Raw genomic sequence first — 16,237 nt, 5'->3', positions numbered from 1 at the left:
CAAGATCTTGACTACCATCTAGTTCAAACTCCTCATCTTTTGGAAAGGGATGGTTAGCTTGAACCAGCAATTTTCTAATTATTCTTCAGCTGATAAGCTTGATTTTGACTTTCCCATACTCAGTATTTAACAATATTTAGAATTTTATTTTAAAAAATGTTTCCATGAATCTTAGAATAGAAAACAAACTACTCACAATGTCAACCCAAAATCCAGCAATTAAAAAATTGCACAAACATTTTCACCTACCTTCCAGTAGACATCTTCATATGGAATGTTAGGATTCTACAAAAAAATTCTACATTTAGAACTGTACATGCCAAGCTGTAGGTGTGGTACCTGGCTAATTTAATTGCTGGATTTTGGGTTGACATTGTGAGTAGTTTTTGTTTACATATCCAGTATTGAGTTGTTGTACTTGGAACAGAAGGTTTTGTCCAACTCTAGAAAAATTCAAGAGGTAGAATTTTAGTTAAACTCCTTATCTGTTACTCTAAACTACATTACCGTATTCAGTACAGTAGTTTAACATGTTTCTCATACTTTTCAACCCAGGGTTTATTTTTAACTGCACCTTTATTTCCAGGAGTTTATTTGAACCCCAGGCTTTAAGCAAGAAAATATGGTATATAGTAGGAGTAGGTAATCTTATATCCAATAAATTCTATTTATGAACAAAGAACTGATTTTTATATACAAAATTATTATATATAAGTTTTTGCAGCATCCAAAACCTAATTTATATACAAAGATATATTTTTCATTAAATGATTTAAGTACTTAACATTCTTATCAAATTAATAAAATAAACTCCTAATATAAGTATTATATAATGTGACTATGATATCTTCATTCCTGATTTATCAAATGAGTTATACATTCATTTTCCTATCATTATAATAAAGTAGTATTATTTAACCATGAATATCAGAATTTAACAAATGAAATTTCATGATTACCAGAATGAATACTTTCAATTTGAAGTTGCGATAAAACTCATATTTATTAATTGAAAAAGTTTATTGATTCAAAGTAAACAAATTTCTGAATAGAGTATATAGTTTTTTAAATTATTAATTCAATTATATGTATGAGAAAAGAATAACATCGATATTATTTTAGTGTACCTCTCCCTAAAACTAAATTTTATAAAACTATTTTATAATACTGATTCTTATGGAAATTATTTTATCTATAAATGAATACAAATAAGTTTTAATTGTTTGAAAACAGTTTGTTTCACAATGTATTCTTATTGTTTAAGACAGCATCCTGACAAATACATTTCGTTGTTTTCTGTTGGGGACACACAACATAGCAAAACACATATTACTCTGTAATAAATGCTTTACAAATTGTACATTGATCTGTTTATTGATGATATAGTTTGCAACATTCTATTTCAATGAAAAGATGCATTTTGAGAATATTGCTTTTTATCAATTTTCTATTTTAAATTCAAGCATGTTAATATTTTTTAATTACAGTAAAAACTAGATTTAACAGATAAAATTTCTAGTCTGTTTGTCATAATATGAAAATTAACACTGTTAAAATGCTTTTTATATGTGATTTAAATTAACAGGTTTTTTCAAATCCAAGAGACATTGCCCATTAAGAACATTCAAAAAAATGTTTATTTTGATTTAGATTGTATATTTTTTTTATTACAGTCTCAAAACTGTGAAGTGTACATAAGCAATAATACATATAGAAAACTTTTCTGTGGAAATAACTTCTCATACATGCATAATTTTAATTACACAAACATATCTCATAAGTAAAAACAGTTAAATTAACTAATTTGTCAATTTTGGCTTTAACAGAAAACCCTTTGCCTGAATTATTTCATGAATTGAGGTTTTACTGTATGCAAATTTACAGTCAATATTGAAATATCTTACTTTTTATGAAGTTCTTCTAGTAACTTATTCATTACTTATATTTTATAAATACAGTAAAATCCACTTATTGTTATTATGGATATTGTTTATACTCACTTAATGTTATCAGAATTAGCGAGTATTCTGACATGTAAGTTAATAATAATAATAGTAATAAATTATTATTATTTTTTATGGATGAACAAAGAGAACCTTTTCAACATTTTTAAAGTACTGAAAGTGAAGATGAGTCTGATTTTGAACAACATAGAAACAATTTGAAGTGATGATAATGACACATAACAATGCGAAAGTAAGTTGTAATTATATAATAAATAATAACAAATAAACAGAAGTTACTGAGAGTGAAACTGAAATACATCTGCAAATGATGATGATTGGCATGATATTACAGAAAATAAAGATATGCTATTGTGAGAATTGGGATTTATTAAATTAATTTTTATGAGAAATTACATTATTTCTTAAATATTGTTTACGAAAAGGGAAGTTACATTCATCGTTTTTCAAGAAAAGGGAAATCAACTTCCTTTCCGACAAGACTTTATCTACAATTCTGACCACCATCTGCATATTTACTCCCTCTGCATGTCACTGTACATCCCATTAGCACTCTGAAATCGAGATTTGCTATTGGTCAGAATTCGGGATAAAAAGAGCGAATTTCCCGCCATTTGGAGCAGTTCACAAAAAGTATATAGACGACACGCAGTTCAACAGCATTGATATGTCCATAGAAGACGGTCGTCTGCCATAAGAATCTCTCGTCCACATATTTAACTTGTGTGCTATAAGTTCCTGCCAAGATCTTCATCCTCCTCACTGAACCTCCACCACAGTTTGTCCCACCGCATCAACACTTTGTCACCAGCAAAGAGTCTATGCAAGTCATACAAGTTGAGGTAGTATGTTTTGATATCGGTAAACTCTCTTTCTCTCTCTCACGAATAAGTTAAGGTTTAATATTCTCTCAGTATATATTTGTGTTTTATTGGTTTGTTTTTATTAAATCTTGTTTGTTAATAATAGTCTCGTTTCTGAATTCAGTGCCATGCTAAAATCTTATTAGTTACCTATGGTCCCTCTCACTCGAAAGAATTATCTAAATACTCATTGGCATGCCTTACACTATATGTAGGCTGGTGTCAAGAATCCTGACAAGGCCAAGATTCTACAATCTTGTTGTCTTTCTTAATTTTAATATAATATTTATCCTAAACGACCATGAGCGAATCCCAAAGATTCGACGACCAGAAGGTACTGCCCCTTTGAAAGTCATATTCTCACGCTATACTAAATAGTTTCCAGATACTCATACTTACATGCAATTTTTGGATCCAAAAAATTTCTTGGAATGAAAAGGATTGTCTATTTAAAGTAATGTAATGTTACCTAATAGTTATTCATATAAAATAGTGATTGATGTTATGAAAAATTACTTATTAAAGAGTGTATAAAAACTGTGTAATAAAAACATTAACAGTACTTTTTGGTTAACGAGATGCCAGAAGTCCATCGCAAAAGACTATTGCATTTAAAAATTTAACCCGCGCCACTGTGCCAGCTTTGAGTAGCCCACATGACTGGAGTATTTGATGTTATATAATTTTAGATGGTGTGGGGGTTTGCCCCCACACAGGCACTGAGGCACATATCTGCATGCTTTGCATGTAGAATATGCGGTAGACTGATACATGTTAAAAACTGACCTTCGAAGACAAATATCATGTGAAGGGTCAACAATTCTGGGGTGGTATGAAACTCCTCATTCAGAGTTTAATTCTTACCCATTGCTGTACATATCAACTGGTGTCCCATTAACCAAAAAGTCTTACATTAACAATAAAAATTATTCTCTGCAATATATTACTTGGTGTTTTAAAGCAACAAAAATCTTTATAAATCTTTAATGTACTGATAATTGTTAACATAAATGACAACTATAAAAATTTACTGCATAAGAACAGCTGTTAATGCAATATTTTAAAAATTTATTGTTTTTCAAATTTTAAGATTTTGTGCAATGAAAATTTTATCTTTAACAAAAAAAAGAAAAAAATATGTACATACTAATGCATATTTATATAATATAAAGTAAATTATAATTGTCAAGAGAAATAGAGAACAGGTTATTAAAAATATACAGTTCAAGAACAGATGATATTACCATATTTATTTGATTATAAGCTGACTCCAGAAAATTGGAAACAAAAATAAATAGAAAATGAGAATTTATTAATCAGGCCTGAGGAATAAATTTTACACCATTTAATTGTTCAGTTGCTGACATTGGATGACTCAGATTCATCTTCACTTGATACTGATTCTAAGCCAAGGGACATTTTTTGAACCATGAAAAATTAAAGAAAAAGTTGGCATGCAATCCAGTAAATATGGTTGTTAAACTTCAAAAAATCTGAAACTGTATCATTTGATTCCTTTTTTATTTAAAAAATTCGATAACTAAACCATTCAAAAGAGCAATATTTTGATGTGAATGAATAGAAAAAAAATCAACAAATTTGTGAATTTTTTCTAGCTCCTATATTAATTTAAATAGTTAAATAAATAGAGTTATAAATGGAAGGATACTTTCAAAAATGCAAAAGTTGCTTATTTCTGTATTCTGAAATTGAGATGCTTGTTACATCCTAAAATAAACTAATAATCTAAAACATTGGGTAAAGTTAATGATTTTTGTTTCCCAACTTTTCAATATTACTAAAATAAAATACTATTTGCAAAGAAGTAATCAAACTTAATTATAATACTGTAGTTGCTTTATTTAAGTCTAAATCATTTCAGTATATTTAAAATATCTATTATTTTAGTTACTTATTATGACATGTACAGAACTTTTAAAATCAAACTGTATATGATACTTTGTTTGTTGATATTAAATGCATAATTTAAGAAGATATCTTTAAGTATAAAAGTGAAGATAGCTGTAGATTGAAAATATTTCTTTTAATAAATTTTTAATAGTAAATATGTGATATACTGTACTGTAGTTTAAATTTTAAAGAAATAAACTTAGTTTAATTGATTGTCATCTGTTGTTTAAACAATCCAAACCACATGAAATTTTATTTTGAAATTCAATAAGAATTTTTTTCGTATTTAAAAAAAACACTGATGTTTTCATTCATTTTTAATGGTCACTTTCAGATTCTGAAACAAAATGAATTTAAAACAATTGCAATGGGATATAAGCATTTGGTAGTAGAAATCAAATTTAAATATTTAATCATTGATATAAATAAAGGTAAATCAACAAGAAGTAATATATAAATACAAAATTAAAAGTCCAAGCATTAGAAGCATGTATATTTCTGTTTTAATTGCAGAAATATAAAGTGCTTTCTAACATACTTTCAAATAATTTTTTAGACTTTTAATTTTATTTTTGTATCATTTACTGTTAATTATGCTAATAGTTAAATATTTATTTATAATCTGTAGTATTACTACATTTCATTACATTTGTATTTTGAGGGTTTTTTTGAACTAGAATCTGAGATGGCCACTAAAGATTGGTAAAAACTTTATGAAACTCAGTAAGAATTCTTTGTAAAAAGATTTTTCTGTTTTAAATTGAAATGAACTTTATTTTTCACTATGCATTTATAAATTAGTTTGTCATCACTACAGATAAAGTTTATTGAAAGTTGTTGTATCTTAATAATTATAAATTATTTAGTTGTGAAACTTATTGTCTTTAAAATACATAATGAAAATTAATTTTATACATACAATTTTACTGAAATTATATATTGTTAGAACAGTGTATATATTAGATTCTCAGTGATATAGACTCTTCAAACTCATTCTTTAATTGTTTGTAGTAAACTTTTCAAAAAAACAAAATTATACAAGGGTTGGAAAATATATTATAATCACTGATTAATTACATGAAACAGAACAGAAATACAGCTGTTCATAGTTTATAATTCTTTGGTGAATCACCTGCACTTTAAACCACCCATTTTCATGGATGGGAAGTTGGTCATTGCCATTAGCAATCCACTTCTTGTCGATAGTTGCTATGGAACAGTCTATAATGTCCTGTATAATGTCCTGGATGGTCTTTAAATTAATTCTACATCATAGGGAATAAATCAAAATTGCATGCACTCATGTCTGGAAAGAATGCAGGGTGATCCAACACTTCCCAACCACATTTATCGAGCAGATCCTTCACTATGGTTGACACATGGCAATGGACATTGTCATGGAAAATGATGGGGGGGATTCTTCAGGAAGTGGTGTAGTTTCTTATGCAGTACTGGTCATAGATGGTGTTTCAAAAAATGGGTGTAGCAATGTGCATTCAGATTGCCCTGGTGGCACTTTATGCATTAGGATAATACTTTCACAATCATACATGGCAGTGTTCATAGCCTTGGTATTAGTAGGTTCTGCTAGAATTTCTTTCGTAATGGGAAGTTGTAATGTCATCATTCAGTGGACTGGCATTTCAATTGCAGTTTATAGGATTGAGCTCATGTTTCACATACCATAATTACAGTATAACTACATCAGCTCTTTACACTGATAACTCTTTAAATGGAGACATGCCACCTCATAATGCTGCAATTTCTAGATTTCATTCAAAGTATTTCAAAGTAATGGAAGCCAACAAAATGTAATTTTTTGCATTCACAATTTATCCCTCAGAATGTACAGGATGGTGGTGTGATACAAATTGTTCTCACAACCTAGGTCATGAATTGGCCACCTGTGATCATTCTCTAACAATGTGGTCATGGCTTTCAGGGTATTTTCTATATTTGGCAGTTTGTTTTGTTGTAATATTGTGGGGATTCCTAGGCTAATGTTCATCATCTGCTTTTTGATGACTGTCTCTGAATGCTTTTACCTACTTGATGGTACTGTACCGTAAAGTAGATGCTCCAAAAACTTTTACAAGCGACTGAACACTGTTTTGCTAGGAATTCCCTTGCAATCTCAATTTCCAGCCAAAATCACCACTACAAGTTAGAAAACATCATTTTAGACTGGTCTGCCTTGCACATGTCTCTTCCTGTTTGATACTGCACATGTCCAGTCCAACAATAAATGAAACCATCCTGTCAATGGGTAGGTAGGGAACCAATCTTAAATACAGGTAACCCCGTATAACACGGGAGTTACATTCCAAAAAATTGCCTTGTTATGCGAATCCGTGTTATACGAAACAAAGAACTAGTGCGAAAAGGGGGGTTAGGTTCCAAAAATTAAAAATATGCCGTTAAATCCTTCTTTAAATCGGATTTATTATTCACAAGTTGAAATGCCGGATGCAGGCAGGCATCTCAGCATGAGCATCATCAGCTGGTAACAGTTTTTATTACATTTCATGTTGTACTCTATGAGTGTTTTACCTAATTCCCGAACCGTGTTAGAGTGAATCCATGCTATAGAAGTGCCGTGTTATACGGGGGTTACCTGTACAGCATAATAGTCATAATTGTCAAGGTCTTTGTTTTTGCTTTATAAATGTGTCTCATTATTTATTTTGCATCCCCTGTATATATGCAGTAATATATTTAGCAGCTTTGAATTTTGAGACCATTCTATGTATTTTAAAAGATTTTTCTACTTGAATTAGAGAATATATCACAAGATATTTCCAACTTTTTAAGAAGACTGTGTTTATTATAATTGCCTTTAATTTTATTTCTCTAAACTATTTAAAAGATTATATAAAAATTATTATTCCTATATCACTTTTATTTAAATTTTCTTAATGAAATGATTATTTACTTTTTCAGGCTATTAATGCAGCACAAAGACAAGGGTTGGCCATTGAAACTACTAAAAAATGTATGGTTTTGTCTTTTATAATTAAACAATTATTACAATTATATATAAGAAACTATCTTTAATTCATAGATAATGCAGCTACAAATAAACAACATCAAACAAGTATGAATACTGCAAAGCTAGACAGAGAAACAGAACAGCTCCATCATGATACTGTTGGATTGGAAATTGGGAGATTGATTCAGCAAGGACGGCAAAAAAAAAATCTAACACAGAAAGAGTTGGCTACGGTTAGTTTTAATAAATTTACTCTTAATTAATTTACTTATATACTAAAACCTGTGTAAATTGGAATTGCACGGTACTGAGCATTCAGTTTAGTGGGTTTCTGTTTTTGAACAGGTTTTTAGTGGTTTTTTTTTATCTATGACTACGCCAGATAAATGTCACACAGCTATGTTTCTTTTTTATAGTAAAATCACTATCACATACATAAAATTTTTATTATTAGTCTTAATCCAAAGTGATTTCAACTAAAGATGTGCACATTCAAATGCAAGAATTTAGAAATATCCAATTTCAAAAATTTCTCCAAGAACTTGTGCTAGTATTTGAATACTTCTTGGATGTGGAACTTAGCTTGCTTAACAGCAAACAAGCCTATTTCAGTTCAAAAACTAGTGTCTTGCTCTGCTGTCAAAAATTCTAATTGCATTACAGTAATATATATATAGACCATGTTATTTAGAAACAATCCTCATACCAGTACATGTAAAATCAAATATATCTTCTTAAGCCTTTAAGTTTCCTGTACCCAAGATGAAAAATTAACGTCCAACAAACGTTTTCGATTCTCCTCCGAGATCATGTTATTTTGTGACCTAACTTCTTGATGAATTTTAATACTCTAACTGTTGAATTCAATTCTGTAATTATCCACATGTTAATCAAGTTATTTTTGAATACTCAGTATTAGTTAGTAACTAAGTATTCCATATAAGGCAAATTGATAGTACTATGTTACCTTATTCTTATTGTTTTCATGAATTATATATGTTGCTTGTTCTCAAACTCAATTTTTGGAAACTCATTCAATTCTTGAAAATTTTTGGTTTTTGTCTCATTAATTCAATGGACTAATATAATAAAGATCCTATGTTGGTATGTTTCGTTGTCATATGACTTGCATTTCTTTGACAAAGCTCAAAATCATTCTCACAATACAGTTTGTCACGCACTGCAATGACAGACATACCTGGATACAATTTTATGTTTATGTACAAGTGGAATTTTAATTTTCTACTTCATCCAGATTAAGTTACATTCTTTGTATCCAGCACCTTCTCCTGTTTCTGCATTGGATAAGTTTTCAGCTTATAGTAGAATTTAACATAGAAATTGCTCTGTTTCAAAGAATTTATTTGTTTAGACAAGTTTTCACTTTGGAAGGTTTTACTGTATTTTTTTTTTAATATTTAGCTATTTTTATAAAATGTTTTATTTTTATCTGGTTCTATAAATGAATTTTGTTATTCATGTATATATTTTGATATATGGACTTTTAATTTGAACCAGGGGAATGAAAAAAATTTCAAATTATCAAATATTCAATTTGTCCATTTCAAAAATTAAACTAGTGTTCCCTAAGTTCATATTCTATATTCTTTGCAACTATTCTATTTTTCTCTACTTTTTTCACTGATTTAATCACTTTGATTTTTAACCCTTTTACTCGACATGGTCAGTTGTCAGTTGTACTTTACCCTTCAATACACTGATCCAAACTGCAATCATTCAAGGTCACTCTACATATTTTATTTTAAAAATTCACCAAAAATCAAATTTTTATCATAGAGATACAAAAATAATCACATATATTTATTACTTTATGTAGTTTTTGGCACAATAGTGAATAATCATTTGGAGTAAAAATTACTTACAAAAAAAAAATGTTAAATTATGACCTAAATTTTTGATGATATAAATTACTTTACTTTGACAACAAATAAAATTGTTTGATTTTATTTGTTTTTGGCACCAAGCCAACACAAAGACGAATAATGTTATGTACAGTACATGATAATATAAGATTTATGCAAATTTATTTTTTCATGAACAATATTACTTATATGAAACAGTCCATGTATACTATCAATAGTTTTCTCTCTCTCTTCAATAAACTCTTTAGGCAGTAAGTGAAAAATGCTGAAACTAGAACAATACAACACACTACACAAAGAAAATCAATTAGTGAAATATGTTTTATTTGTTTGAGAAAATAATTAAGTAAAACAAAACTAGAACAAAAATAAGAAAAATAATAAATAACTAAGAATATATATATATATATATATATATATATATATTTATTTATTTATTTATTTATTTATATTTAACCTGCAGGTAATAAGTGGTAAATACTGAAATTATAAAACAATAAAATGACTACAGAAAAAATTGACTGGTGCACGTGTTCTCTTTGTTTTAAAAATAAATAAATAAAAAATAAATTGAAAAATTAAAAAAATAATAAATTAATAAATAAATACATATATATATATGTATATAACTTACAGGCAATGAATAGCAATAAAATATCACCAAATTCAAATATACATTTTTCAAAATAATGAAATATTGTCATTTCGTATGTTTCAGCTGAAACTGAATTGATGATATATTGCCACATAATCACAGAAAGAATAAGCTATAGTATACGCTTGTACTTTATTTAGACATAATAATAATCAATAACTTAGACTCAAATTTCATTAAAATAGTTAAAAGTGTCATATGTTTCACAATGTCCAAGGAGTTGACTGGATCCATTCATTTCAGAGTCCTTAAAATGCATATAGTTTATAAGCACATGAGCACACAAGCGTGCATGCATGCGCACGTGCACAGACACACAGATCACATGCTACTTTCTCCTTTCAATATAAATTATATTTATATTGAAATATTAATGCTAGCATTGAATTATCCACTATTTACATTAAAACCTTACGTAAGTGTACTATCAAAGAGTACACGAAAATTTAAATTTTCTTTCTTTTCTTTTAACAAATGGTTTAGAGTTAAATTATTTTTTAACCCTCTATAAGTCAGAAAAGAAAGAAAATTTAAATTTTTGTGTATTCTTTGATAGTACAATTATGCAAGATTGAAAAATTCTGACTCCATTGCTTTTAATAATTTTTTTATTTTTATATTAAAAGTTTGAATTAACTGTATTTATTAAATAAATAAATAGTTATTTTAGTATTTAAATTTGAATTTAAGAACTTAGAATAATAGGTTCAAATTAAGCAAATTCAACTGTATTTATATTACATATTTTGCTGTTCAGGAAATCTAACCTAACAAGTTACCAACACACATATTGATTTTATTTTTTAGAAGATTAACGAAAAGCCTCAAGTGATTAATGATTATGAAGCTGGAAGAGCAGTACCAAATCAACAAATACTGACCAAAATTGAAAGAATCATTGGTAAGAAAACTTTTTCTTAAACATTCTGCTAATTTTCTGTTTTTATTTGCTTACAGTATGTAGTGGTATAAATTAATGATGCCACAAATATTTGGCTACTATTCAGTATTCGGACTATTTGGCTACTTTTTTTAATATTCAGTATCTGGCTGAATGTTGCATACTATTCGACTGAATACCAAATCATGAAAAAAATACGCCCATATTACTCAAAAATGTATTTATTTTAATCACAAATTATTACATTTAATACTTAAAATCTATCAGTGGTAAGTTGTGATGAATGAAAACAATGTTTTCAGCATTTGTTGATAGCAAATGATTGTGCTTTTTCTCATAAACTATACCTGCTTCTGAAAATAGCCTCTCACTATACACACTACTGCCGGGAAACGATAGATAAATCTTAGCGAATTCTGTCAGGCTTGGATACTGTTTTGCGTTTGCTAACCACCACTTGTAAAGGTCTGCCATCCGATCTAGACGAACAGTTTTTATATAAAAATAAATCTCATTTGCCATAGCACTTTTCTTCTCCACATCCTCATCATTTTGCATATTTTCTGTAGCGACTTCCTCAAAGCAGTTCCAGAAACTGTCATGTATTTCAATGGTTTTATCATTTTCATTGATATTTCTTTTCTTACAAAGTGGAGAAGAATCGTCATTGGTACTAGTAGACTCATCACAACTAATTTTCAGAGCTTCTAAAAGAATTTTTTGTTTTGCTCTTTGCATTTGAACTAAACCAGGAAACTGGTTTTGAAATGCAGGTCAAGAAAAGTGGCAACCAGATATTTGTCATTCTCATCAAAGTTGAACTGTGTTTCAAGCTCAATTTGTAGTGAAGATCTCATTCTCAATAAATTTGGTGTTCTATCTGCAGTCTCTTCCTTCCCCAGGTATTTCAACAATGTGACAACATGTGGAATCACTTCAGAGATGCAGGAAATACCTGAGCTGGTTATTTTCGTAGTTTCTTTGAATGGTTTGAGCAGTTTGATACATTGTTCCATTAGCTCCCACTGAGAAGGTGTTAAATTGTTTAAAGATTCATGATCAGTTATGTACAAAGAAACAGCTCACTTTTGTTTTAATAATCGCTCCATTAAATAATATGTAGAATTCCAACGTGTGCTTACATCTTGTACTAGTTGGTGGTTTGGCAAGTTAAGTTCTTGGTGACTGCATTTCAGCTTTTTTTGTGCTATACCAGAGTGGTTAAAATGGGTAACAATTCATCTTGCAGCAACTACCATCTGTGTTATTTCCGTTTGAGACTTTAGTGATTCCTCGACAGCTCGTTGCATTGAATGAATAAAACAATTGGCAGAATCATATTCTGCCTCTCGTATACCTTTTATCATATTATCTCCACTGTCATGGACAAGTAAACGGATCTTGCTATGAAGAATATTCCATCTTTCTGCAATAGCATTGAGTTCTTTTGTGATATTGGTACCTGTATGTGAGCCAGCAAACAGCTTCATCGCTAAAACGCCATGTTCAAGGATAAACTCTGGCGATATCCAATGCACAGTGAAACTCAAGAAACTCTGGTTATTGTGCTGACATGTCCACATATCAGATGTCACTGATACTGCTGTTGCTCGCGAAATACTAGCTTCACTTTTAGAGCAAATTTTATTATATATTTCAGGAATAATTTTCTTGGTCATGTAAGTGCGACCAGGTATTTTGTAATGAGGTACTGCCTTTTCTATAAGCTTTTTAAAGCCGACTCGTTCAACAAGTGATGATGGTTCATTGTCTAAGGCAATCATTTCACCGATTAAATAATGATATTTTATTGATTTCAGATCATTAATATCCCATAACAATTTCCTTTCAGTTGTTTCCTTCAGAGTTAACTGTTTCTTTTCTGACGTACCTGGTACTGCCAGTATCTTGGAATCGGTAGAAGTAAGAGTACCATCGTTTTTGCTGCCACTTGCCGAGGGAGTAACAGTTAATGTAGCATACTGCTCAGTATGTTTGCTTTTAAGGTGGTTTTTTAAAGAAGTTGTGGCTGTAAACAAAAAAGCAAACAATAATTAAACAATGAAAAATCTGACATCAAAGAAGGGAATTTCCAAACAGTACTAGCTTAAACTTGTATTATTCTGGCTTCACTTAAGCCTCTGAATTTCAAAGATAATAAATAAAATCTATATTTAAAAATAGGACTTATTTATATCAAGTTTATCAACGAAATACTGTGTGTGAAATAAAGTACTGGCAAAAAAATAAAAAATTACAAGCACTAAATACTAAATATTACTAAAATTGTTTCACTTAATTAATACGTAATAAGATTTTACTTACTTGCTTTTTTTCCTTTTTCACCACACGAGGTCTTGTTACACAGCAAAAACACACCAGTTTATTATCTTCACTACAAATCTCATAATATTCCCAAATAAGTGATTTTTTATTAAATGGTGAAATTTTGTAAAGCTTTTGATGAAGAAACAGTGATATATTTTAGTAATAAAGACTGTTAGTAACACAATTTGATGTAACAATGAACAAATAATGCGTGTTGTGATACAATCTACTTGCAAATGAAACAAATGTGCCTGTGGCATCGCTACCACACCCACTGCAATGAGACAGGTCGTAACCTGTCACCTGCAAAATGTACACATATTTTGCCGAACATTCGTACACTGAATATTTGGTATTCGGCAAAATCACTGTTCATGGCATCACTAATATAAATCCAGTTTTCATCTTATAAAGAATAAATCTTTGGAATTCATTTCCATATTGGAAAATTAACTTTTTACTAGATCACCACAAATAACTGAAAACAAATCTAGTGATATATTTAATATAACAATGAAAACGTTTGACATTATATATAATGTTGACAAAAAGTTTTTGAAATCAACTGGATCTTCATCAGGTCAAATAACATTCTAAAATTAGAATGCTTAGAAGAACAAGATATAAAAGTTTAAAATATTACAGAACTTTTACAGTAAAGTGTAATATTAAACAAAAGATGATAAGTATGTTAAGAAATTTTTTAATCAACATTTGCAAAAAATTAAAAATTATTGACATTTTCAATATGTCAAAAAATGATAATTGCATCATTAGAGCAAATTAAACTATAATGTATTATCCCAGTTTATTGTAAAAGCATTGCCAGATGTATGACAAACTTTTTTCCTCTTGAAGTTTATGCACATACCTTTAATTTCAGATTTGTGAATCTCCAACACTGCCAGAGTTCTGAGGTGGTTTGTATGCTGGGATTGCCTGATTATATTTAAATTTTCAAGATATATGAGTACATCATTTTCTGAGGCATAAACAGAAAAGAGGAGATTGCATTTGTCAGTCTTATCTTTCCCACTATAGAGTTGAGTTAAACACAAGACTGATAAGCACAGGGCACCAGATGAAGGACAATAGATTAAAAAAGACCTAGAATATATTGGCTCCACCAAACACTATCAATAAGAGACTACAAGAATATATCACAGAAAACACACTGCTGTCTTGTCTGTTTACACCTCAGAAAATGATGCACATATAGATTTAAAAAATGCAAATCAAACATAATCAGGCGATCCCAGCATACTAACCACCTCAGAACTCTGGCAGTGTTGGAGATTCACAAATCTGAAATTAAAGGCACATAAACTTCAAAGAGGAAAAAAATTTAAACAAATACATCTGGCAATGCTTTTACAATAACTGGGATAATACATTATCATTTAATTTGCTATAATGAGGCAATTATCATTTTTTGACATATTGAAAATTTTAATAATTTAATTTTTTGCAAATGTTGATTGAAAAATTTGTTTACATACTTATCATCTTTTGTTTAATATTACACTTTACTGTAAAAGTTCTGTAATATTTTAAACTTTTATATCTTGTTTTTCTAAGCATTCTAATTTTAGAATGTCATTTGACCTGATGAAGATCCAGCTAGGATCAAAAACTTTTGTCAATGTATATATTTTTCATTGTAAATTCAGTGAGATATTTAATATAACAAAGTTATTTGTGATGCTCTAGTAAATCTGGCACCCAGTTTATAAGTTAATGTAGTTGTTAATTTTTTTGTTGTACACTCAAATTTTGCAAATCTGAAATCCTTAAAATTGTTGAATTTGGCCATATGATATAGTATTTAAGCAATTGAAAAGTGAAATTTATTTTATATTATACAAAACTGTAGAATATATATTTTTAAAAAACTTCTTAAATATAGAATTTTTAAGTTGATGTGTGATAATTAACATAGCTTTGATAACTATCCATTAATTGTAATTAAGTATTATTAATTATTGTAAATCAGAATTATATATTTACAATAATACATAATACAATATTACATAAATGTGTAATAAATAATAACTGAATGAATATCGAATAAATGAACATAATTTTTTTCTACAATTTGCTTACAGAACAGAATTTACATGGATAAACTACGATTCCACCTACGACGTCTGTTATGGAAAAAGTTGGTTTAAAGAAGCAATAGAAACATTTGTATTCCATTTTATGGATAAAATAGTCACTCTTCTAGTTTTATAAGTATAATAAATGTGTGTGAACCAAGTGCATACTTCAGAAATGGTAGCTGTTCAGTGCGTCAGAATATCCGTCAAGTTAGATAAGGAAAGAAAAATTTAATCTCGAAATTTATTATAGGAATGTTGCGAGCATGAAATATTTCGACTAGTATTTAAATTTATTTATCAGTTTTTATTTACTCATTTTACATTTATCTGCAATTCTTTCGTTTTAAGAAATGTGGATAAATATTAAAACTTAGCATTTACTAAATCCTCGTTTAAATGAGCTTTCAGTTTGCGGATTCTAGTTTTAACCGGTTTGTTAATTACGAATTGATTTTAGTACATCATCCCACATTTTTAGAATAATAGTTTTGGAGAAAGTCGGTATCAGACGTTATATGGACAGTTCGCTTAGAGCGTTCTCGTTCAACGTATTTTATTTTCCCGGCTGTTATAGCTTATATAACAGAGGAAAAGTGGCTCATTAGTAGCCAAGCAGTGTTTTGTAAACACTCGGAGTTCGG

General features: G+C 29.0%; 1 protein-coding gene across 2 annotated transcripts; it reads left to right on the top strand.

The window, feature by feature from the left end:
• Nucleotides 1-2,602: 2,602 nt before the first annotated feature.
• LOC136971658 (endothelial differentiation-related factor 1-like) lies at nt 2,603-15,769 on the top strand. Of its 2 annotated transcripts, none has more exons than XM_067266127.1 (5): nt 2,603-2,806; nt 7,679-7,730; nt 7,800-7,960; nt 11,073-11,166; nt 15,600-15,769. In XM_067266127.1, the coding sequence occupies exons 1-5, from the start codon at nt 2,786-2,788 to the stop codon at nt 15,617-15,619; spliced, it is 348 nt and encodes a 115-aa protein (XP_067122228.1). In that variant the 5' UTR covers nt 2,603-2,785; the 3' UTR covers nt 15,620-15,769. The 2 variants fall into 2 exon arrangements, with proteins under 2 accessions (XP_067122228.1, XP_067122227.1); XM_067266126.1 differs by having other exon boundaries at nt 2,771-2,809.
• The last annotated feature ends 468 nt before the right edge of the window (nt 15,770-16,237 follow it).

The sequence above is a fragment of the Centruroides vittatus genome, unplaced genomic scaffold (assembly GCF_030686945.1).
Source record: "Centruroides vittatus isolate TY-2023 unplaced genomic scaffold, ASM3068694v2 contig_2672, whole genome shotgun sequence".
Classification (NCBI taxonomy): domain Eukaryota; kingdom Metazoa; phylum Arthropoda; class Arachnida; order Scorpiones; family Buthidae; genus Centruroides; species Centruroides vittatus.
This window is presented reverse-complemented; position numbering and strand designations above follow the sequence as displayed.

What these genes read in the sequence shown, in the direction of transcription:
- LOC136971658 (XM_067266126.1), top strand. Translation starts at nt 2,786, where the DNA reads ATGCAAGTCATACAAGTTGAGGTA. An exon ending in AAGTCATACAAGTTGAGGTA is followed by an intron (nt 2,810 to 7,678) that starts GTATGTTTTGAT and finishes TTACTTTTTCAG; the next exon opens with GCTATTAATGCAGCACAAAG. An exon ending in CACAGAAAGAGTTGGCTACG is followed by an intron (nt 7,961 to 11,072) that starts GTTAGTTTTAAT and finishes TTTATTTTTTAG; the next exon opens with AAGATTAACGAAAAGCCTCA.